Source organism: Nicotiana tabacum, chromosome 15, assembly GCF_000715075.1.
Source record: "Nicotiana tabacum cultivar K326 chromosome 15, ASM71507v2, whole genome shotgun sequence".
In the NCBI taxonomy this organism is placed as follows: domain Eukaryota; kingdom Viridiplantae; phylum Streptophyta; class Magnoliopsida; order Solanales; family Solanaceae; genus Nicotiana; species Nicotiana tabacum.
The window spans coordinates 22,588,571-22,615,035 of NC_134094.1; the positions used below are offsets into that span (position 1 = coordinate 22,588,571).

The 26,465-nt window shown below is 37.9% G+C and overlaps 1 protein-coding gene across 2 annotated transcripts in view; it reads right to left on the bottom strand.

The window, feature by feature from the left end:
• Nucleotides 1-8,119: 8,119 nt before the first annotated feature.
• LOC107770189 (dynamin-related protein 3A-like) overlaps nt 8,120-26,465 on the bottom strand; it is a 28,023-nt gene continuing 9,677 nt past the window's right edge. The window contains exons 14-20 of one of the 2 annotated variants that reach the window (XM_075230662.1): nt 19,404-19,496; nt 16,442-16,484; nt 10,169-10,308; nt 9,923-10,066; nt 9,722-9,774; nt 8,948-9,047; nt 8,120-8,568 (exon numbers count right to left, since the gene is read on the bottom strand). In XM_075230662.1, coding sequence (XP_075086763.1) covers nt 8,455-8,568; nt 8,948-9,047; nt 9,722-9,774; nt 9,923-10,066; nt 10,169-10,308; nt 16,442-16,484; nt 19,404-19,496 — 687 coding nt within the window. In that variant the 3' untranslated portion in view covers nt 8,120-8,454. Of the gene's footprint in view, nt 8,569-8,947; nt 9,048-9,721; nt 9,775-9,922; nt 10,067-10,168; nt 10,309-16,227; nt 16,336-16,441; nt 16,485-19,403; nt 19,497-26,465 lie in introns of those variants that run through there. The other variant, XM_075230663.1, reaches the window with a different exon arrangement.

The following is a 26,465-nucleotide window of genomic DNA, read 5'->3' on the forward strand; positions in this document are numbered from 1 at the left end:
AGGTTTAGCCTGTCTGAAGATAATACTCTGTTCAGAAGAACTTTTGATGGCCCACTCGCCATATGCTTGGGACCGAGAGACACCGAATACATTTTGAGGGAAGTTCACGAAGGCACCTGCGGAAACCATTCGGGGGCAGAATCGTTGGTTTGTAAGATAATCAGAGCCGGCTATTACCGGGTCGGCATGGAGAAAGATGCGAAGGAGTTAGTGCAAAAATGCGATGACTGTCATAGGCATGCACTGATGATCCACCAACCCGGGGAGTTACTACACTTGGTATTATTTCCCTGGCCGTTCATGAAATGGGGAATGGATATCGGCAGTCCCCTACCATGGGCACCCGGTAAGTCTCAATTTATACTATTTATGACTGACTATTTCTCTAAATGGGTTGAATCTCTAGTGTTCGAGAAGTTTCTGGAAAAAGAAGTCATCGACTTCATTTGGGACCACATAATATGCCGGTTTGGTATACCGTCCGAGATAGTATGTGATAACGGAAAACAGTTCATCGGCATAAGGTTAGAAAATTTTTTGAGGACCATAAGATCAAGAAGATCTTGTCAACACCCTATCACCCTAGTGGGAACGGGCAGGCAGAGTCGACGAACAAAACAATCCTTCAAAACCTTAAGAAATGGTTGACCGATGCCAAAGGAAATTGGAAGGAAATCCTACTCGAAGTCTTGTGGGCATATCAGGGACTTGGTATTAAGAAGAGTAACACTGAACACCCGAAACCCGAATGAAAGAAAGCTAGGACCGAACTGGGAAGGTACGTATTGAGTCATTGGGATTACCGGTAAAGGTTCGTACAAACTCGAAGCGGGAAACGACACACAGCTACCAAACAACTGGAATTTTACCTACTTAAAACGATATTACTACTGAGGTACGCCATCATTCGTTTTCTTTTATTTATTTTATTTTGGCTAACACCTACGAGCAACAGCCAAAGGAGAATGTAGTTGATTAGGTCTGAAAGCACGCATTGCACTTTTTTTTTCCTTGAATCAGTTTTGTCCCAAATGGGTTTTCCGGCAAGCTTTTTAATGAGGCAACAATAAACTGTGCTAACTTAGAGTCGAAGACCAGTTTCAAATCGGAGCCAATGGTCGCATCAACAGTATCCGAGTCCACTCGAAGATCGACCTCAAATACTGGGGGCCATCACCCTTGAGTCATGAATTTTAGCAATGAAGGAAGCTCTGTGCTCGAACAGTGTAGGCCCGGTGGTTAGGATTCATTGTAAGGGCCAAACAGTCAAATAAACTGTGCCCGCATAGGTCACCCCGACCATAATATGAGCTTTTATACAATCTTGTACATTACACATAGAAATGAAAGAAAGTTTCTACCTTGCTAACAAATATTTGTTGCTTCTTAAAAGTATCAAGCCTAACGACTATTCCTACCCGGGAACTATCGGGCCCAAGGGACACCCCTATCCGAGCCCAAAGGGCTACCCCCACTCGAGGACTGTCGTCCTTGATAAGTTTGGGCGACTTGGGTTATCGAAACCTGGAGGCACAAAACCTATTAGGCAATGCCAAAACCTAAAAGGCTACAGCCACCCTAAAAATGGTTCAGAGACGTCCGAAGCCTGTAATCAAAACATAAGGCCTTCAACAAAATTCCAAACCTTTTCAAAGGTTACCCTCGGCAAGGATATAGTCTAAAAACATTTAAACAATCATCTTGGGGAAAGCTTCAGGTCAATCCGAGCCCCCATAAGTTTCAAGTGAAACTTGCATCGGGGACAAGTCTTATTCGGTCCCCCGAAAAATGACTTATTACTACGTTTGATTCCGTGCTAAGGCATTTGAAATCTTTGCAATTATAAAAATGATGCTAAATATAATAGACTTGAAAATTACCAAAAGGGAAAAAACTTTATATACATTCTGGAATGTCTTTACAAAAGCCAATGAAAACGGCCTCAACAAAATAAATATACAAGGTACAAAAGTAAAGACAAAAAATCCTAAGGCATCTACGCATGATCTTCACCACGACCCGACCCGCCACCAGAGTCGTCGGGGCCTTCTTCATCTTCGGGATCTTCTAAGCCCTCTGAGCCTTCTTCATCATCGGGTTCAGCTAGCTTCTTAGCCTCGACCCTAAGTCTCTTCGCCTCCTCAATCTTGGCCAACATGTCGAAGCCTCGGGCATGGATCTCCTCGAGGATCTCCCTCCGGGATAGCTGCCTCACAGTCCATTTTGCTCTTCTAACCATCGGTCATGGCTTGGACCTCATTTATTTCAGCTCGGAGTTGGTCGATCCTGCCAATCTTCTGCTGAACCTGCGGGGTTTGGTCGTTAGTCACCATGACTAAGTCTTCATGGTTAACTTCGAAAACTTTTACCTTTTCCATAAAGTCGGCATACTCCTTCTGAGTCGCATCCAGCTCGGCCTGGAGGTTCTTAACGACCCCTTCGTGTTGCTCGCTGAGAAACTTATACATGTCTCTTTTATCGGTAAGCTCCTTGACCTCAGCCTCGAGCTGGTTAATCTCAATCCGGTACCAAAAAAAACTTTCGTGATGGAGTATCGAGGCATGCAAAAGGTTAAAAGAAAGAAGACATGAGAAATATCAAGGACTAAGTCAAAGGTAGAAAGAGCGTAATGATGCCTTACCCGATTCAGTTCCTATTACGCCTCGTTGAATAGGTACGACACGTCCACCTCATTCATTTTCGCTTAGTCTTGTTCGGTCACCAGGCATCGAAGGTGGCTCGCTATTCCCTAGGGACCAGAAAGAACTCGGGCATCCTCCGGGACAGTGATGATTATCGACCTCTTATGATCGGGGTACGCACTCGGGGTGGGGAACTGGTTGACTAACTTTGGGCTCGAGTTTAGCCCTCCAACTTCTGAAGACGGATCCTTTCTCGGCACTTCCAGATCGCCCATCCCCGAAAAGTCTTCCAAGATAGACGAGTTCACACCATCAAAAAAGGAACGAAGGGGATCGTCCACGCCATGAGCCCCTTCGTTAGATTTCTCCTTCCTTCCTTGGGCTTCCTCGAGCAAAGACTCGGTGTAAGAGGGCGTCCCCTAGATCTCAATTACGTTGGGCACTTTGGTGGAGAACCGACATCTTGGGAAGTTTCACCTCGGGGATTCGCGTCGGCTTTCTGAGTTGGAGGGGGGTCGGTCTTGCGAGTCTCCCCCTCGGATGCCTCCCAATCCCCGGGATAGGTGGTCGTCCCATGAGTTACGAAGACAGATTCTTCCTCCGGCTCATCCCTAAGTTGAAGGAGGGAATCAGAGGCAGGCACACGGGAACTGGAGCCCCTTCTAGGCTTGCGAAGCACCCGCTTCTTCGGTTTCTTCGCCTCGGAGCTCGGGGAGCCCGAGAGTTTTTTTTTCTCTTCTTCTTTCCCTCCGTGGCAACAACGAAGGGATCAACAGGCGAGGGCACATCTTTGTTCCCTTCCGAAGGCCTAAGTTTGGTGGTCTTAGGCAAACCTACAATGATAAAGAAGAGGGGTTAGTATAATATAAAACAGAGACGTAATGTTGTCTATCCAGAAAGAGATCTTACCATAAGAACAGGCTTCCCATCGGCCCTTTCAGAGTCCGCGCCATGTGCGCTTGAAGTAGGACATCTGAGTACATATGCCCTCGATCCATTCCTTTAACTGGGGGACCACATTCGGAACCCTGGCAACAGCTGCACAGCCACAAACATAAATGAGAATATCGAAATAAAAAAAGAAGAAATTTTGATGAAGGACTTGAGCTTACGTGACACATTCCATTCCTCAGGGAATGGAATGTATTCTGGGTGGATCAAATCCTCGGTCTTCACCCGGACAAAGCATCCCAGCCCCGGTACTGGAGAAGGAGCCCTTGTTGGCCCGACGCGTAAGCTTGATCAGTCCCCCTCGGAACATCTGCGGACTGTATAATCTGAGCAGGTGGTCGATCATGAAACGACGAGATTCGATCTTGTTCACGAAGTAACAAAGGAGGGTCACGATCCTCCACAGTGATGGATGGATCTGCCCGAGGCACACTTCGTACCTCTTGCAAAATTCTAGGACGATCGGGTCTACCGGGTCCGATGTGAAGGGATAAGTGTAAACACTTAGTACCCATTCCCATGGGTAGTAACGGCATCCTCGGGTCCGGGGACTACTACATCCTTGCCTTCCCAATCGCATTCCTTGCGAACCGTGGGAAGAAAATCCTCGGTCACCGAACATATCTATCTCTAGACCCCTTCCCCCCGGTCTGTTTGCGATAAGGCTTCTCAACCTTGAAGTCGTCTTCAATTGATCAGCCCCGGGGATAAACGTTGAAAAGGGAGGCTCGATGGTCGGTTCGTTAGCATCTGCAACGGGGGGAGCCATTTCGAGGGCAACCACCTCAGGGTTAACCGCTTCAGTACCAGCGACCGGTTGAGAAGATGAAGAGGCAACTTGTTGAGGAACAGTTTTCGATATTTTTGCCATTGTCATCTGGGGGAGTGTTTGAAATTTTGGGAAATAAACACTAAGTTTTGGAGAAACGGGGTATGAAGATTTGAAAAAAAATTGGGTAGAAATTTGGAGATTGCTATGAATATTGAAGAAAATAAATGAAGATTTGAAGAAGGTTTTGATGATGGTTGATGGCTCGAAGATTGCGGCTTGATCGGAAAGTAAAAAAAGTACAAAGGAAGGAGGTTTTTATTGGAAAATAGTCGATGTTTTGCATTCGGAGGCAACCTGCCAGTGAGTGACACGTGTCCGAAGTCAGAACGACGCGATTGATGGGACGTTTCTTTTCCCCGTTGTGACTTACGAAGGAAGGAACTAGAGTCATATATCGTTTCCCATCGTTTCGGCTAGCCTACTCTCTGAGAAACGAGAGGACTATCTGTATACGGGTAAGGGCCGAGCTCGTTGCATGACTCGACCTCCCGGTGAGCCAAGCGGAGCGGGAAGATGACTTTAACGTATCGGAGTCAGAATGAAGAACCGCTCGTATCAGGGCTCGGGCAAACACCTGCCCTCGAGGATATCAGGGCCATACACTCGAGGTCTGATTTAAGGGTTGAGACTTTAGAGAGCATCACCGAGCAGCTGCACACGACTAACAAAGGGTCGTGATATTCGTACCCAACCAGATATCACGGCGTGAATCTCGGCTTATATCAACAGAAAATCAGTGATCGTCGAAACGGAAGATTTTTACCTTTTTTAGAATTGTACTTAGGGTAAAATTCTCCTACTATATAAAGGGGAAAGCTTACTATTCATAAACACATTGTAACACGCATTTTAAGGCAATATACTCTTATTTTCTCTATTCAAAGTTCTTTCTTTTGTTCATTAGTTCTTCATTATTGTGAGTAGGGATGTCAATGGATATTCGAAAACTGACTAAATCGACCGAACCGTACCGCACTGAATCGATTTATAGGTTTCTTTTAAAAAATCTGATAATTAGGGTAGGTTTTTTATTTTATGAAAATAAACCGAAAAAATACTGAACCGCGTACCGACTAAATTTTACGTGTGAAAAATATATTTATATAGTAAGTTTAAAAATAATAATAATGCATTAAATTTTTCTTTGGGCCTTGGAATTATGAAAACTGCTTCAAGGCAACAAATAATTAAACTCAAATTACTAATTCCTAAAACCTATTATGTTATTTCTACTTAAACTAAGTTATTTCAAATATCTTTATTAGCAAGACACAAAGTATTCTAGCGATTATGAGTAGCAAATTACAATGTATTGAATATGTTTCCTTTCATATAATTTAGATTTATCTTTTTGAATATTTAATCTTCTATAGACTTTATTCTTGAGTCCCAACTTGGTTAATATCTTTCCACTCGTGTGATTTATATTTTTTTTTCCTTTGCTTGGTTTCTTTTACATTGTTGTAGAATAGTTGATAGATCTATACTCTAGCCATTCTTTATTTTTTTTAATCCAACACCCTTTAAACAGTAAAAATATCTAGAAAGTTTTGGTAAGTCCTATAAAAGAACATATGTTTTTGCATTCTACTTCTTCTAGTGAATTTTACATAATATTTAAAATAATACCGAAAATTAACCGAACCGTAACAATACCGAAGAGACACCGACATGACTGAGACAGTTTCAAAAAGTTTAATTTTGGTTATACATAATAGAATAACCGAAAAATTGATATGGTACAAATTTTATAAAATAAACCGGCCGAATCAAACCATTGACACCCCTAATTGTGAGCCCGGGATCGAAGGCAGGTATTTCATTAAGCTGTTAATGTGTCCGGGATCGCCCCCCTTAATCGGTTTGAAAATTTATTACGTCATTTATCTATTTAATCTAACGTCATTTATCATTTGTATTTGTATTGAATTAATTCACATATCCTTAAAATCGCATATAAATCTATTTGCTATCCGTTTTTTATGGTAAACAGCTGTAACTACATTTTTATGCTTACTGTGAAATCTCTATTGGATTAGATCTTTCAGAAATCTTTTGGACTTAGAAAAAGGATTCTTTCTGAATTTGTTTCTCTTAAAATGCACGGGAATATAAACAAAAAGCATACACCCAAAAATTACAGTGTGCACTTTAATTTTTCATCGTATTACAAATTAAAACTAAAATAGAAGAGAAAAAGCGCATCAAAAATTTTAGTCGAGTGTCAGATATAAAATTTTATTTCAATTGAAAGATGGGTTTCTTAATCTCGGCCTGTTAAATAATCACTTGATTAATAAGTATCATGCACATCATCCAACAAGATATTCAAATCTAGTAGATTAACTTTTTACTGAAGTAATTTGAAAAGTAACTTAACTTCAAACTCATTTTTCCGTAGAAGTATTATCATCTCTACACTTCGGAGTAAATATTTGCTTTTGCTTGTGCAAATTTTGCTTAAATTATAGCTTGTTTGTCTAGCAATTTTAGCTTGACCTTTTCTTCTCTTGCAATTATAGCTGTGAAGATATAAGTTAGCATTTGTTTTGAAGTGTCAAGTTGAATTTGCGAACTCAATTTTGAAGTCTTTTCAATAAGTGTATTTCAGTTATTTTTGCAAAAAAAAAAAAAAAAAAAAAAAAAAAACATTTAAAAAAGAAACCCGGCCAAAAATTACTGAATTTCTAAAAACTTTTATAACAAACGCCACTATATCTACACCTCAATTTAGAAATCAGGTGAGGCTCTTGTCACAGCTATTTTTGGAATTTTAGTTACGCCAATGTGATGATTTGATTTTGATATGGCAATCACAGTCTGATTATCACATTAGTAATTCTCTCTTCAACCAAAATTAAAATAGTAAATGTATAAGAGAATAAAGTTGAATATATATGGAAATCTTTTCCAGCTATCACAGAACTGCATCTCCATTTGGACAGTTAAGATAAGATGGTTCATATTTACATAAAAATGGATCTAAAATATAGAGAAAAACGTAATCTTTCAAAGAATAAAACTTTTTAAAATAAAAATAGGTCCCAAAATATTATTTTGACAAATAAAAATAAAATTAAAAAGTTAGGTTAAAGAGCTTTCATCTAGAAAAAGTTAACAAAATTTTAGGACATCACAGAATAAAAAGTAGGACAGATAATTTAGGTCTGGAGTGATCCATTAATCTGTATCTCAAATTATTTGTCGTGCTTCACTTTTCACACCCTTAAGAAAATATTAATTATAAGGGTTTTAGATTATTTTATTTTTATTTATGTCTTAATATAAACTTTTCATTTACATATTTACTCTATTTATATGCTACCATCTCCATCTTCAAGAATAATTACTATTAAGAGTAAATGGAAAAAAAAAAAAAAATTTACCTTGAACTTCTAAATGACAAATAATTTGAGACAACTATTTTTAGAAAATAGATAATTTGAGACCGGAGAGAGTACTAATTCTTGTAATCAGTAAAATTTGGGGACACCAACGAAACATACTGAGGATTAATTTCTGATAAATGGATTACATATCATTCAATGACCTAAGAGTCTAAACCCATAAGATGAACATTAACATCTCTCAAATAGAACTTCAACAAACAGCATCCTATTAAAAGTTATGGTGAGGCAAAAACTTGGGAAGAAACAGTAAACATTGGACTAGTAAGCATAACCTGAAGGGAAGAAACAGTAAACTTTGGAAGCTACATATATAAGTATATAGCCCACCTACCTAGCGGAGAGCAGAAATCAGAAGAAAACACTGTAATTGTAATCTTTAGAGCAAAACTGGACAGTATCTCCAAAACAGATACTACTATACAAGTAACTCACAACACATACTACTATACAAGTTTATCTATCTAATAGATGCTTCAATAGTTCCATCAGGTGACATGTCAGTAAAAATGTGGACTCTCGCTTCGTACTGAAGTCCTCGAATGAACAAGCAGTGGATACAGATGGAGGCAATGACACATTAACTCATGGAGTATTATACAAGATTCAGATTACCTAGATGTTAAGATCTTGAATTCGAGTAAAAGTCTGACGAAAGGTAAGAAGATTTTGGCAATGCATCCATACTATCACTTGACCTTTGTGTAGAAATATCAGCTACAAACTCATCGAGTGTCTAAACAAAAAAAACAAGCAAATGAAAGTTTCAGATTTACGATTCTATTTGTACTTTAGCAAATATACTTGGAAACAAGACATAAGAGGAAGGTTCAGGCAGAACATATTTAATATAATACTGATATCATGAGTAGAATTCTGAAATCAAAATGGAAATAGGATCTTGGGAACATGGTCTCAGTAGGCCTGCGCCAAAATCTGCATTTTCTTGGCACCATACATATACACAAACCACGTAAAAAACAATCTTAACACACTGCTTGTACATTTTTCTCAAGGAAAACAAGTCACTGTTGCAATTCCTATGGTCCCAAAGATCCCTGATTTCTAGTTAAAACAGTAGCAAGATTAGTCTTGTAACTATCAAAATAACTAACCTCGACAGCTTGTTGCAGAGCATGACACATCTCTACAGTCCTCCTCCTCTTAGTGACAACTTCGTCCTGCTCTTGCACCAAATCTTCAAAAAGGTTCTCTCTGTGGGTGACTCAAGGAGAGGCAGAGAAATGATCAGAAGTGGTCATAACTCGAAGTAAGCACATAAACAAGGTAATTCTACATGATCCATGGCTTACAGACTTCCCTCCATAATTCACTTAAGAGAAACGCCACAGCCAAAAAAAAAAAAGGAGAGGGACAAGTCATAACAATGAGTTGATCTACAGCTCCACATACAAACAAGACAACGTTTGTGAAGGTCGAGCCAGGTTTGGCAATCCCAGCTCATGAAATTACTGGTTCGGCTCTCCGTATTATGTTGCAGTTCTACCAAGTATTCTTTCTAAAAGATACAAATATCATGATAGTCGGAATCTAAAAATGCAAAAATCTTAACAAGAAGCGCCGATAAAGAAAGATTGTTCGAACTGATTAATCAAACAAAAAAATAAGCCGGAAACCTAAGACAACAACCAGAAGCAGAATCGACTCAGGTGATAGGAACTCTACCCATCGGATTAGAAACAAGCACAAGCTGAGAATGAGTTGTCTGCTTATGAGGAGGTACTCCTAATTCAGGTAAGACAATGTTTTCAGATTCTTCAGCATACAGGTTACAAGTCTAACAAGGATGTCAAATCCATCTTTGTGGGATTTATAAGATCCCAAAATCAAATAACATGAAAGAGAAACAATTGTCCCAATGAGCATACCGGTACAATTTCTCTATGAACGTGCCAAGAAGATGCCTCTTAGCATGATTGACCTGGAGAAAATCAGCAGTGAGTGATAACAAAAGGGCAGATGCTTGCAGAGTGCTATACACACAGCGCAACTAAAAACATGCACAGATATACTTAATATTGGCTACATAATATATGACCAAAGCATTAAAACAGAGGGGGAAAAGTTACCAGATAATGCATAATAGCTTTTGGAACCAAATCCTGTATATTCCTCCTCACAATATCATAGTAAGATGTTACGAGTATTTTCGTCACTATAATCTCCACTTGGTACTCTGTTTCAGTTTCTCCAGGCCTCAAGATTGATGGTGGCTAAAAAGAGAGTAAGATGGGGAATCACAAAGATCAGATATTTCATCACCATGTCTGTCGTTTCTCTCTTTTATGATATGTACTTGATTAGTATGCACTTACATTTTTCAATTGTATAACAGGAGGTGCCTGGTCAATATCATGCACTACTTCAGCAGCATGTCTCTTAGATGAATTCCCTACTGATGATCCTCGGCTTCCAAATAGGGAGGAAACCCCCCACGTCCTTGTGGTTGAGGTACCTAAAATGCATTTTGTAGCAATTTCACATGTTACTATTACAAAGAAAGTGGTGAAAAAGCGCCCACTTGTCTCTATTTTCATTTTCTATGAAAAAGAATCAAGCAAATTGCAAATAATTCAATTAGATTTTGCAGATGATCTTTTGTTGTTTTGTAGAGGAGACTTGATATCTATTCAACTGCTCTTAAATTGCTTCTCAAACTTCTCCAATTGTTCTGGACTAGTGGCTAATGTTGACAAGAGCACTATTTTCTTTGGGGGCGTTGACAATGTGGTACAAGGCGAGATTTTGAATATTTTGGGGTTTACAAAGGGGGAACTACTTATCAGGTACCATGGGGTGCCTTTAAACTCTAAAAGACTTCCTGTGATGCAATACTATCCCCTCGTGAACAAGATGCTGGGGAAAATAGCATCCTGGACCTCCAAGTTTCTTTCTTACTCGGGGAGGTTGCAGCAAATCAAAACTGTCTTATTCTCCATCCAAGTCTACTGGTCTCAAATATTTGTACTCCCTAAGAAAATAACACATTTGATTGAGGCAACTTGTAGGAACTTCTTATGGGGTGGTGGTGTGGAGATGAAAAGGAAAGCCCCATTAGCCTGGGACAGAGTATGTTGGCCTAGAACAGCCGGTGGTTTCAATGTATTACACATTGAGACATGGAATAAAGCTGCAGTCTGCAAGCTTTTATGGAATCTACATACAAAAAAAGACAAGTTATGGGTGAGGTGGGTTCACATTTACTATGGGAAGGGGAGGCAACTATGGGAAGTGGAGCCACAACAAGCTTCTTGGATTCTGACTAAGATTCTTAAAGCTAAAAAGTACTTAGAGGGAACTGGAATGAGAATGACTGATATGTCTCAACTGAAGACCTTCTCTACCAAAAAGATGTACCAGAAGATGAGAGGTGAGTTTGTAAAAGTACTCTGAAAAAAGCTCATGTGTAACAACCCTTCTACTCCTAGATGGTTGTTTATTTTGAACCTGGCAATACAGAGAAGACTAAGCACAAAGGATAGATTGACAAAATGGGGAATCATTGTGGACCAAACTTGTATACTCTGCTCCAAAGAACAAGAATGTCTTGATCATCTGTTCTTTGAATGTGAATTCTCAAAGGAGCTATGGTACAGATTACTACAATGGCAAGGCATACATAGAGCTGTGATGATATGGCAGGATGAAATAGACTGGGCAAGCAGGGAGTTGAGAAGTAACAACCCATCGGCTGATATCTTTAGAATGTCATTGACTGGTTGTGTCTACTATATTTGGCAAGAGAGAAATTTGCGTATCTTCCAGCACAAGCAGAGATCTCTGGACGTCATACTTAGAAGCCTGGTACAAGATATGTTCTGTAGAGGCTGCGGGAAGAGCAAACTTGGAAAAAAATAAAATACTTTAGATTTTTATCCTTAGCAGTAGAAGTATATGATGATAGAGGATCAGTAGCTTTGCTGGGAATTGGGACTTGTGTCCAACTAACCAGACTGCCAGTTTTGCTTGTTTTTTTTCCCCCTTCTTAGGCAACTGATCTGTACATTTCTCTACTTGGTAATAAAAGTCTTATTTACCAAAAAAAAAGAATCTAGAAAATCATTTGGACCATCAAACAGCAGTTGCCTATATAGCATAAATAATTCTAAAGGTACACCATATCTTGCACTTTATCCAATACAATACAACTAAAGTTGGACATGGTTCATCCCATGACATTGAATGTGAGAGAATTTGATTTTGTCTGGACAACAAAAATAGTTGTGTATCCTCAGAGTGTCTCAGGAGAGATCCTACTTCTCTTTATCTTCGATTAGATGCAAGGTCAAAATAAGAGGAATGAGAGAAAATTCAACTCAAAAGCTAGACTATTCCCTCAACCTTGGTTGGAATTTTATGTACTATTTATGTGGTTTACAATTTGGAAGTTATAGATTCTAAAGAATCACAATCTACTCTGGCTGATTACAGTATTAACTGAGAAAGAAGAAGAGATGGGGAATATGATGATTGATTATTCCCTCAGGCTATTCGGGGTAAAATGACCTTTACAAGGATTACAAATAAGGAAAGAAATAAAAGAGAATAATTAGATTCCTACAAAATCTCCTAATTACTTAATTACGGGGAATGGGATATGGGAATATTTCTATATTTACATAGTACATATTCTTGCCATATTTAACAAAATCAATATAAATAGGCTTCAAGCTTGTTGCAAAAGTGTCCAAACAGAAATCCTCGGAGAGATTTGATAAGAGCATTTGCGGCCGTTTGATCCGACGAAGTTGCTACCTGTTGAGTCCCACATCGGTGCTTTAGGGATGGGATGGTCTCTTTATATGGTCTTGGTTAATCACCTCATTTGCTAGCTTTTGTGTTTGAGTAAGGCCCAAGGTCCACTTGTTTATCATGGTATCAGAGTTAGAGTCAGGCTCATCTCAATTTATTGTTTATCCGATTTTTGGCCCCCATCTTATAATGTCAACGCTCCAGGTGTCCAATTTTGGGTGTGCGCGGGGAGAGGGTTGTTGAGTCCCACAACAGTGCTTTAGGGGTGGGATGGTATCTTTATATCGTCTTGGGTAATCCTCACCTCATGAGCTAGCTTCTAGAGTTGAGTTAGCCCAAGGTCCATTTCTTTATCAGTATCAACGCATCAAGACTTAATCTTCACAAGACAATGTACCCAGACATTTTCATTATTGAATGATTGGGAAATCATTAGAATTGCAGACTTCTACAACACAATCAACCAATTCACAGGTGTCACTCAGAATGATGACAAGGTTTGGTGGCTGGGACACAAGTCAGGTAGTTTCTCTGTTAAAACTTCCTACCAAACGCTCAATCAAACTAACGTTATAACTGAGTTTTGGCCAAGAAGCATATTTGGAAAGTAAAGATTCCTTATAAAGTGGCATGTTTTGTTTGGTTGGTAGCTAGAAAGGCCTGTTTAACAGAGGATAATCTGATGAAAAGGGGTCTACCACTCTGTTCCAGATGTCACCTATGTGGAAGGGAGGCAGAAACTATTAATCACCTTTACTTACATTGTTCAGTGACAGTACAAGTTTGGAATATATTTCTAGCACTAGCAGGGGTACACTGGGTCATGCCAAACAACACAAAGGAAATGTTGTCATGCTGGAATAAAGGGAGTAGTCCCTTAGCTCGGAAGAATAGATGGGATTTAATTCCTGCTTGCATATGGTGGTCTATTTGGAAAGAAAAGAACTCAAGGTGTTTTGAAGACAAGGGCAGCTCAATTCAGAAGATAAAAATGGACTCTTTGTTGTTGTTTTATTTTTGGTGTAAGCAGGATTATCCAGAGGATCCAGAAGGTATAATAGATGTCCTAGGATCCTTGTAATAGGATAGAAATTTTAGATGTATATTTTGGTACAACCTCCTGTAATTATGGCCAGCACAGCCTTTGTGCCTTTTGAATATATAAAACTGTTATCATCTCAAAAAAAAGACTTAATCTTCTACTTAAGAAATGAAAATCCACCTCTTTATGCTTTGTCATTTCATGAAAGATTGAATTTGAGGGAATGTGAAGGGTAGCTTCAATGTCGCATATCATTTTCATCTATTTGATTTTAACACGCCTTAACTCTTGGAGAAGTTGTTTCAACTAAATAAGCTCACAAGTTGCAAAGGCCATAACTCGATATTTTAGTTCTACAACATCTCGCTTTTGCTTTTTCCAAGAGCTTAGGTTCCTTCCCATCATAACACAATATCCAGAAGTAGAACGTCTATCTCACTGCCCAATCAGCATCAATATCCAACAATGTCTGAGCGAAGCTTCTCTTCGTATAACACTATTTGTCCTGGAGCTCTTCTCATGTATCTAAGGATGTGGACTACTACGGCTCAATGACCACTACGATATAATTTTTGAGGAACTAATATGCCACACTACAAATGAATTATTTGATTGTATGATGGTGGGATAATTCACTTTGCCGACCAGTCCTTGATATCAGAATCTTCCCATGGCCCCCCCTGTCCAAAGTGTACTTTTTTAATGAGATAACAATGCCTATCTTAAATTGTGCTAACTCGAAAATGGAATGATCTTGGAAATTGTTGTAGACCTAAAGTGATGGGATTAGATGATATATCGAACCCAACTCTCTCTGAGCAACAAACCTTGGTGGTTGCTCCATATATACCTCATAGGCTAACTCTCAGCGCATGCATTCTCAATATCCGGCTGATGAAGCGTCCAACAAAAGATTGTTGCTAAGGAGATAAGTAGTCGGACAGACGCAATTTTGGCAACTAAAGAGAATGTGTGACTGTAATACCATAAATCTAAGTGCACCTGTTCGCAACAAGGCGAGCCTTCTTCCAATCAATTTTGCTAGCAGGACTCGCTTTACGCAGCGACACCCAACATAAACTTACCATTCGGTAACTAAACCAATTCCAAGTGTTATTAATGTAAAAAGCAGTCTCTATCATGACATCTCTCCACCTTTGACATTCCAATGCTTTGCTAATAGTTTTTAGTATAAGAACAATAGATAAGGTATACACAAATGTATAATATGACAGGGAGATTATAACTCAAATTGTGTGTGTATCTGTGTCATGAGAAGAGTCATCATTGGTGTTAACAGGAGGACGAGTACATCGGAAGTTAGACTCAAAGAAGAAAAAGATTGACTTGAGGTATAGGAAGCAAAGGAACTGGTAAACCCTGAGGATTAGATTTTTGTTCGCACTGATTGGTGAAAAGCAGGGAGACATATTAACTAAGGTTATATCTACTAATATAATCTCTTTATCGTTTGATCATAGCATTTGAAACCTTTCTGAAGACAAGAGTATTCTAGAAAGACACGCTTAATCAACTCTCAGGCTGAAGTTTGTCTTTTCTAGGACTGTGATCATCAACAAAGTAAGTACATCCAAACATCTCAGTGGTAGATGATGTGGATTTTGAACAGGAAACAGAATGGAATATGGACTTTGAGGATCTAATACAGCAAAGAGCATTCTATTAATTAGATAACAAGCAGTAAGAATGGCATTCTGCCCCAAAAGAATAGGAATATGATGGTGTATAAGTAAAGTATGCGTAGCGTCAATGTCCATTTTTACGTTCGGAGACTCCATTATGTTGAGGAGTATATGCATAAGAAGTATATGATTGATTGCTTGAGAGGACATAAGACTGGCAAAGGGAGTGGATTACTCGGTATTTTTTTTTTTTTTTGGAAATGCCGTACTCGGTATTGTCACTGCATAATACCTTTACTAACACCAAATTGATTGTGAATCTCAGTACTATTTCCGAAAGATAGAAAATAATTATGAACGATCTTCATTAAGAACACCATTTTCAGCGGGAATAGCAATCAATAAAGCAGACAATATAATGAAACCCCAAACTTGAAACAACACGACCTGGACCAATATATAGAAGTGAACAATATCAAAGATAGACGATACTCTTGAATGGAAAGGGGATGATGGGAATGAAACCACGCCTGTTTTATGATTGACTTTCTTAATTATATTGAGTATATATGCAAGCACAATCGCCAAAGAGCTACAACATAGCAACTGTACCAACAGTTGAAAACCTTCGGTAATAATTTACTCTAATATAAAGTTTCAATAGGCCAAAAGAACATAATAGACTGTCTCGAAATACTCTCAGAAAATTGATAATGATTCATTCAACCAGGAGAATTGCAAACGGTCGCAAAAAAAAAAAAAAAAAAAAAAAAGATAATTCCAATGATCCAATTCAGAGATTAAGTTCTTTGCGAGCCAAGAGGATTACACATACAGACCGTTTCAGCTAGTGCTAAGCCAGTTAATATATTCTATTAATGTAACCTTAAGCTGTGCTTCAACATGAATAACAATTGATTAAGATATCCAGATTAACTTACTTCTCCACGTTGTTGCTTCAAGCCCCCATCCCCGCGCCCCAACCCCCGAACCAAAAGAAAACTCTAACCAGCTTCTTTTCAATGTTTTGCTCCCCTCTATTCATCTTGCATTATCAGCATCAAAAGAAGAGGAATAAATGAAAACAAGGGGAGATCAGGTATGGGAAGAAGATCAAGAGGCTACAGGTTAATAAGTTTCAAGGAGCTTACCTACTGATGCCACTCTATCATTGTCAGATTGAGTTCGACCCACCTTAAACAGTGAAATGCACTAAATCAGCAAGAACTTTATTGAAATACTAGTAACACAATAATGCAAGTAATCTTACAAGCAATATCTTTTTCTTTTCATTTTTGATACGTAATATTTTAGATATGTCAAGTTTTGAGGAAAGTGAGCATACACTCCCACAATAGCCCTCTGCATTTCATTAAAACGTGCAATGGATGAACCAAAGAGCTGACATCACTAACAGCAACAGACACTGACTGTGCAAGTAATTTGGATCTGTTTTCCTGCGTTGAATGATATATTGATTCTACTATTCACACCCAACGTGCACAGAACACAAAAGAGAGCGCAAATCTCCAAGAGGAATATGAAAGAAATGGGTCCTCTTAACTAGAACTATTTCATAGAGATCAAAGCACAAGCAACCAAGAAAAGTAGAGTAATTGATCACGAGTTATTCTTATCACTTCAAAACATAAGTTTCTTGTGTCACTTGAATGTTGAGTATCACATAGAAAGACAGTTGCATCACACAACTTGAGACAATGTAGAGTAGGAAGAGAGTTCTAAAGCCTTATCACTAAAGACTTGAAAATATATTGAAATCGAGAATCTGAAGATTTCACTCCATCCCTGATCCAACTTGACTCTCAACTGGATCTTACAGTGCAATTCTTCCTAGATGAATCTTACAATACAAAATTGAATCTCGCACTGGATAGGGTGGAGTAAAAGGAGTCATGCAACTCCCTTTCTTCCCCAACGGAGTCATGCCACATCTAATGCAACTTTCAGGAAAAACGTTTTTGCTTTTTAGTTTTTTCTATTCTGTTCGGTGACCCTCTTTTTGAGTCTACAACCCTAACAGGGAACTTTGGATTGACCGCTGTTGAAGAGAAAAAAAGGGACAAATTGGAAATGAGTTGCTTGATTATTCCCTTAAGCTGGATGGGGAATTCATGGTATTTACAAGTGTATACAGTCTTGGTAAGCTACTAACTCTAGGCATAATTAAAAGAATCAAATAGGATAATAATCAAATCCCTAATGTGACCCTATAACAATCTCAACACTCCCCTTTAAGTTAGAGCAGTACATATCTCTCTTTTTTTATAAAATAGACCAGTACATATCATAAGCTCCAAGCTTATATAATTTATTTAATACAGAATCCTCAGATGGATTTAGTAAGAACAGCCTTTAGCTGGTCATTTGAGTCAACAAAATTGGTGCTTATGCATCCGGACTCAGTCTTTTGTCTAACAAAATGACAATCTATCTCTAAATAATGTCTTTTAATGAAAAGATGTATTTGTAGCAATGAGTAGTGTAGCTGGAATTTCACAAATCAGTTTTCATCGGTTCATCTCCTCATTTTAGTTCTTGAAGAAGTCTCAGCCATGTAAACACGCATGTAGCTGAAGCCATGGCATGGCACGGTCTTCCGTCGTCGTGCTTGAACTAAGCCACGATTTCTAGCTTTTTACTTTTCAATACCATTATATTCCATCCAATTAAGAAACAAACAATACCTTAAAATGGATTGTCTATATGAAGGAAATCCATCCTAATCTCATCAGAATATTAAATAACATGTGTATTTCTTCTATCCTCGTATAGCAGACCTTAAACTGAAGAGCCCTTGATATACCTTTGGATGTGACTTACGGCATTCTAATTGTTGTCACAAGGAGCTTAAAGAAACTGGTTACGCACGTTGACAGCAAAAAAAAAAATATCAGGCCGTGTTGAAAGGATATGCCTTTAGTTGGTGATCGAGAAGTGGTCACTAATAAAAGAAAAGGATTCAAGACCGAGTATCATTATAAAAGAGTTAATGTTTGGACCTCTGTGGGTAAACACGTCCACAAGATAATGTTGTAAGATATGTGGATGGTAAGATAAATGTGAGGTCATAAAACACCGTACAATATGCAAAAGTACAATAATTGACAGTGCAAAGTTGACAAGGGAGGCAAAAATCACATGGAGACAAGTTATCTCAAAAACTCTACAACCAATTGGAGTGCAGACTTAGTTATGAACAGAACAGAATAGATGCAAAAGAATCCATATAAGTGATACCAACTAGGCGGGGATTCAGCTTATTTACTCTCTTATTATGTTTCCGTGCTAACAACCAGCCTTTTAAGCTTGATTAAGGACTTGTATGACAGATAAGCATGAGATTTTGAGAAATTCGTTTTAGACGACGACTAATCTGTCTTTGAAGACAAAATGAAGTAGGTCTAAGTAGCAGAATGGATGTAAATGATTCAAAGAACTGAACCAACTAGTTTGGGATTGAGATTAGTTGATTGGTTGATTAATTGAAAGTCAATGCTAAACTATCACTGTGAAGGACATTTAATTTTTCAGTGGGCATATCTCGTGATCAAGCAAGAGTCATTTTTGAATCACTTTTTTTATACCTTTTTATATCTATAATTGTGTCGCATCTTTGCACTGAATTCATAATTCACAGAATTGGAATTTCGGACCAGAGCTCCAAATTTCAGTAAATGCACCTGGAACTTGGAACTAATTGTATTCACAGAGACCAGGGAACACATTAATTTGCATGCTAAACAATTCTAAAAGCTCATAATGCAATATGACTACATACAATAAACCAGACTTGCTTATCAACGTATAAAATAAAATAGACCAACCTTGATCCTTTCGAAAGTTCTCTACAAGGTTCAAAAGTTTTGAATAGTTTAATCTACCCTCCAACAGAAAGTTTCAGGAAAAAGCAAAAGGAGAAGAAGAAAAAATGTATTAGAGTATACTATCAGAAAAACAAATGTAAAAACATTAAAGCAGTAGGCTCCCAAAATTTTGGAGATGCTTTAAATTTGCTTGAAGTTTAGGACTGCAAGACTACCATTATACGGATCATGATTAACCCAAGGAACCTCAAAAGCAGACCAGTCGTACCTGGCTAGGCAAAGCACCATTCAGAAATTTGGCTACAGTTGCTAATTTGTGGCCCTTGTTTGCTGCTGGATCCTTATCAGCATCATCTCCCTCCTAAATTATCACAAATTACATGCAGCAGTTAATGTTAGAACCTAATGATATCCCTGGTTTTGGAAAAGCAACTGCATCACTGAGCAGTTTGACATAATTCTATATTTTATATTTGTGAGACGAGGAAAAGCGAGAAACCCTACTATTTATATTACAACAAAGTGCTCCAGAGTCTTTTTAAAATCAGAGAAATAATGTGAGCTTCCTCACTAATGAGAATCCTAAGAAATATACTACACAATAAACTATGAATATACTGCACAATATTCTACTACTCAAGTACAATGTTTGTACACATTGTTACACTCTCCCACAAGTTGAACCACATGATCATAGGCTCCAAGCTTGCCGTACATATATTCTTGGACCTCGGGGTGCATTAGTTTCACCAATCTAGGTTCATAGGTTCTACGAGTCACGAACAAGTTTAGTAGAGTCTTGCGGATCGGTACGGAGGCGTCTGTACTTATCTTCGAGAGGCTACAGAGCTAGTAGGAAAATTTTCACTTCTTTCATTCCTTATCGTGCAACATTTATTCATCTTGAAGCATATATCTTATGTTCTTTTGCATCCACTCGTGTATGAAATTGCGCACTCGGTATCAACTAAGCGCCAACGGTTCGTGATACTACATAGGGGTTATAAGGGAGCCAGGGTTGCTCAACCATTGTTACCACGTGTCGTCCAGATCGAGGATGACATGCGCCAAATAAATGGCTTGAGGTGTCTTATGACTGGTGTCATACGAGTGGTGAAGGTTAGTATTGTGGATCATCAGATTGTGTCCTATGGCTTCGCGCCAAGTGAAGGGAGTCCACTATCAACGATCAGATTGCGGGGTCATGTGTTATATGAGTTTTGGCCTGAGAGTATATAGGTGGTATTGAAAGGTTCTCCGAAACATGTATATGATTAAGAGCTGAGATTTGTATGGGATGATGCTGGAACTTGCGGTATTCCCGTGCCCTTAATAATTCTACATTTCAGTATCAACGAGGTCATGGAAACAATTTCAGAATACTCGGGGTGTTCCAGTAAGTTCTTTTAATGCACCATCGACACGGGGTTCCTATAATGGTTATTCCAGTTATCCGGCACAGACTCAGTATGAGCAGTCGAACCCGCAGAGGGGTTGTTATTAGTGTGGTGATACTAGACACATCAAGAGAAATTGTCCCACACTTGGGAGGGGTGGATTTCATCAGAGCACTCAAGCTACAAGCTTTATTCCAGTTAATACTCCACGTGCACAGCCAGTTAGGGGTGGAGGACAGACGGATAGAGGGCGCCTAAGAGGTGGAGGCCCGACCTGTTGATATAATTGCTATGATCTGGCTGAGGCCGATACACCAGATAGTGTCGTTACAGGTATGAATCAATTTACAATAAAACTATTCTTATTTTTATTCGATTCCAATTATCGAGGTGAGAACTCCTTTCATGCTCCTTATATGGTAGATTAGTAAATTTGTACTCCACTCCCGTGTTTATCCCTGTTGGGAGATTTTAATGGTGTTAACTCGTGTCTAACATTTTGTTTTGTACACTATTGAGGGCTAAGAGTCCAAAAGTGACTTTCTGTTACTCACTACAGTGAGTTTTGATATAAATTCGGGATAGTTTGGTTAAAATTTATGAATTTTATGCCCTACCGGTATGGGGTTCATTATGTGATGTGAAATTTTGTTTTTATCGGAATTTATGAGAAGAAAGAAAAAAAAGTCACTTGGCACAATGTGTACAATATTTGTGATTTAGAGTTGAGGGCGAGATCCTTGCATTTTTATATGATGTGAAATATTTAAACCGGGCTACAAGCCGCGGTGGAAGTTATATAAGGACGAGGTCCTTGTGGTGAAATATTTATGAGTTTAAATTCTCCCTTTGTGAAATTTAATTGTACAATAGTATTAATAGGGAGTCATGCATGTTAGGCTTATTTGATAATTCATGTATATTTTCTGTGCATATTCAGCCATTTTCGTGCTGTAAACATTGAGTTTTAGCCTATGAGATGAGTGCCCAGGAGGCGTTAAATGTGACTCATTAATCCGAATAAGTAATCATTAAGTCTTCATGCCTCACATTCTGTTGTCAGTGTTGTGAAAAAAAAACATTCAAAATGAGGTGGTGGTTAATATGAGATTAATTACTGATGTTGGAATTAATTATGAACAGCTTTTAAGAACAGAGATGTGATGAACATACATGTGATGTGCTTCATGTCCTGATATCATTATGATAATGCAGCGCTTGTAATGCTGAGATTAGTGTTATTGATATATACATTGTCGTGTTTTGTTGGGTTGTGGATGTGTTGTTAGGAGTTGTTTTGGTGTTACTTTGGCAGGTGGATAGGCCCAATTACAGGGGAGACTCTGCCGAAATTTCAGAAAAAATTGGGAGTTAGAAAAAACAAATTGGGAGATTGATATGTACGACAGAAGAGTTAAATTATGTTATGTGTTTGAGGGCGAATGATCCTAAGCGGGGAAGAATATAACACCCCAGAGAAATTTTGAAGTACTTCAATACTATCAAGAAAGTTGATGTGTGCGTAGGCACGAGTTGCTATAGCCGGTTGAGACTAAAACCGTGCGTTGTGAAAATCAAGCCTTTTGAAAAGGTTTAGAGTGAAAGAAATTAGTCTTAAAGTTTACAAATATGGATAAAAGAAATAATCTCAAATGAGATGGTGTTGTTGGGCTTATCTCAAATGCGGTAGCATGGAATCAACCGTGAGTATATGTGTAAAAGTAAAATCATCAATTTGGTAACCTCAGAATAATTCTTAGAACGTTCGAGGACGAACGTTTGTTTAAGAGATGGAGAATGTAACGACCCGACTTGTCGTTTTAAGAATTAACGTCTCGTTCAGCGACTTAGGTCTCGAGCAACTTCGTAATAAGTATTATGACCCGCGGGTGTGGTCGAGTTTGATTTTTCAGAAGATTCGAATTATTAAAATAAACAATCCTTAATTAGAAGCTTAAATGGAAAGAGTTGACCGGAGAGTTGACTTTTGAGCAAACAACTCCGGAATGGAATTTTGATGATGTCAATAGCTCTGTATGGTGATTTTGGACTTAGGAGCGTGTCCGGAAAACTATTTGGAGGTCCGTAGTGGAATTAGGCTTGAAATGCCAAAAGTTTCAAGCCAAAAATTGAAATTTTGGGAAGTTTCGCCGGGAGTTGACATTTTGATATTGAGGTCGGAATCCGATTCTGAAAATTGGAATAGGTCTGTTACGTCATTTATGACTTGTGTGCAAAATTTGAAGTCATTCCGAATTGATTTGATGTGTTTCGGCACAAGATATAGAATTTGAAAGTTCAAAGTTCATAGATTTTGATTTGAGGTGCGATTCGTCGTTTTGATGTTGTTTGATGTGGTTTGAAGCCTCGACTAAGTTCGTATTGTATTTTGGGATATTTTAGTATAATTGGTTAAGGTCCCGAGGGCCTCGGGTGAATTTCGGAAGGTTAACGGAATGGATTCGGACAAAAAGGAGCTGCTGGAATTTTTCTGCTGCAGAAGCTGTTTTTGGACAGCAACTGGTACAATCGAAGAGCCGACTTTGGAAGCTTATATCTCGAAATGTATAAGGAATCAGAAAATTATCAAAACATGAAAGTTGTAGTATTTTGATTCTAGTTTCCAGAATGTTAAACCACTCATCATTTGGACATTTATACAGAAAGTTATGATAGATTGAATGAAGGCTGGTAGGGCAGTTTCGCCAGAAATTTCTGATGCGTGGAGCCGACTTTGGAAGCTTATATCTCGCAATTCATAAGGAATCAGAAAATTATCAAAACGTGAAAGTTGTAATATTTTGATTCTACTTTCCAGAATGTTAAACCACTCATCATTTGGACATTTGTACAGAAAGTTATGATGGATTGAATGAAGGCTGGTATGACAGTTTCGCCAGAAATTTCTGATGCGTGGAGCCGACTTTGGAAGCTTATATCTCGCAATTCATAAGGAATCAGAAAATTATCAAAACATGAAAGTTGTAGTATTTTGATTCTAGTTTCCAGAAAGTTAAACCATTCATCATTTGGACATTTGTACAGAAAGTTATGATCGATTGAAAGAAGGCTGGTGCAAGCAAGTTCTGGTGTGGACTTTTAGTGACGGAAAATGAACTTTTTGACGGATGGGCACAAACTTAAGGACCAAAAATGGTCATTTCCTTCATTTCATTTTGGAGCACGGTTCTTGGGCGATTTTTGGGCGATTTTCACGGGAAAACATTGGGGTAAGTGTTCCTTATCCTATATTGATTATATTTCATGATTTCATACTCATTTACATCATGAATCCGTGAATTTATGGAAGAAAAATCAAGATTTTTGCAAAATCTTCCAAAAACAAAAATTTGAGATTTGGAGGTGGAGTTGTTATCGGAATTTGATAAAATTGGTATGGGTGGACTCATAATTGAATGAGTTGTCAGATTTTGTGAGTTTCGTCGGATTCCGAGATGTGAGCCCCACGGACGATTTTTGAGTTAAATTTCGAATTTTGTTGGAAAATTAGTATTTTCATATGGAATTAATTCCTATAATTAGTATTGACTAAATTGAATTAATTTGAATAGATTTGAGCTGTCCGGAGGATTTATTCAAGCAAGACGGCTATTTTGGAATATCGGCATAACTTCAAAAAGGTAAGTATCTTGTCTAACTTTGAGTGGGGGAAATTACCCCTTAGGCATTGAGTCTTATGTGAAAATTGTGTAATTGACTTTTACGTGAACTCTGTGTTTGTTTGAGTTGCCATTTTTATGGAAAACACTTTCATTATTGATTTTATCTATAGATAATTTAAATGGAAAATTGATTTAATAAGATGAATAAATCTATTTATTTCTTGAAATTGTGATTTAAAAGAGGTGTTGTTCCTTGATGAATTACTTTTCAATTCACGTGGTTGAAAATTTGGTATTGAATTAAAAAGGTCGTGAATCATATTGAGGCAAAGTGCCAAATTGTGAAATATTATTCGGTTGAGTTGTTCACTCCCGAACATTTTGTTAAGATGTTGTACACATTATGATCTAGTCGTGGGCTCCTTATTGTTGAAAAATAATGTATTGTTGATTTCTGTGGAAAGTTGTAATATTTGAGCACTTGATGTGCAATTTGTGATATGTTGTAAAATTTGAGCACTTGATGTGCAATTTGTGATATGTTGTAATATTTGAGCACTTGATGTGCAATTTGTGATATGTTGTAATATTTGGGCACTTGAGGTGCAAGTTGTATTATGCTGTGATATTTGGGCACTTGAGGTGCGATTTGTAAAATATTGTGATATTGATACGCATGCGGTGAGATAAGGGTGGCTTGAAACGCGTGGCTAGTAGGGGAACTACTAGAAGTCATGCGGTGATATAAGGTCAGGGTGTTGAAACGCATGCGGTGAGATAAGGGTGGCTTGAAACGCGTGGCTAGTAGGGGAACTATTAGAAGTCATGCGGTGTGATAAGGGTGGCTAAAATGCGGGATGCTATTTCGGGAAAAATGATTTCTTTAAAATTAAATGTGAAGGCTCCCGCGGTGATATAAGGAAATGAGATATTGTGAATTTATTTATGATTTGGGACTACGAGGCGGTACCTCGGGAGTGCCCTATTGATATTTCTTTATTTATGTTCTTGTCTTGGGTGATTTTGTTTCATCTAATATGTAAATTCTTGTCTTCTTCCGTGATGTACTAGTTGACTTTATTATTATGTGTTTTGTGCTCCTAGTTGTATTGTGTTGGCTTTGGCTTTTTAGCACGAGACTCTGAAGAAGTATATTTCTGGGTTTTCTTACTAATTTTCGATGATTGAGTTGATTTAAATAAAAGAAATTATTATTATGTTTTACATTAAATAGTTTTACATCCAAATCAGTAGTTTATCTGATGCTTTAATTTAGGTACAATGTTATTTTCTTCACCCAAATGATTTCTAAAATAAATTCATTTCTTTGTTGATTTCTTACTTGATTTAAAAATTGTAAACTCACTTTAGTGGAAATAAATTGATCATGTGGATCTTATATACATTGATATGATTGGCACGTGAGTTGTCCGTGCAATTGTAATAAAAATATGGGCACGAGGTGCAGTGAAAATATGGAAGTGGGTTGAGACCCGTATTTTTTATGATTATGAAATGAGGTGTCACACGATGACTTTTATTTGAAGGAATTATATTCCAAAAATATTATTTGAAAGAATTATAGTTGAAAGAAATTTATTTGAAGGGAGTATATTCGAAATATATATTTATTTGACAAGGTTATATTCTAAGAATTTTTATTGAAAAACTTATATTTGAAAGATTTATACTTGAAGTACTTACATTGGAAAGACGTATATTTGAGGGACTTGATTGATTGGTTGTATTTGTGTTCCTTATTCGTTTGAGCAATATTTATGGTGTTCTTGTTGCCTTGTGGTTTACATTATTTATTTATTCTTGTTGTCATCATTGCCATTCGTTTCTATTATTATTATTATATACTGCTACACTGCACAAGTTAATTGATTAGTGAGTGTCTTGACTGTACCTCGTCACTACTCCACCGAGGTTAGTCTTGATACTAACTGGGTACCGACCGTGGTGTACTCATACTACATTCTGCACATTTTTTGTGCAAAGCCAGGTATTGAAGCTATCGGACTCGGACAGAGTAAAGTGTGATCGCAAGGATTCAAGGTAGAGTGCTTGGTCATCGCAGTCCCTTGAAATCTTTTCATTTTATTGTACTGTTAATTATTAATCAAACAGTATTGAGTATTCGATCCTTGAGATCATTTCATATATTCAGTTAGAGTTCGTGACTCAGTACTACCAGTCTTGGGAGGTTGCTATATTCATGTTTGTTCCGCTGTTGGTTTTGATTATCTATTTAATTCAGTTTCGTTAAAAAAAAAAAGGCTTCGAAATGTAATGGAAATCGGCTTA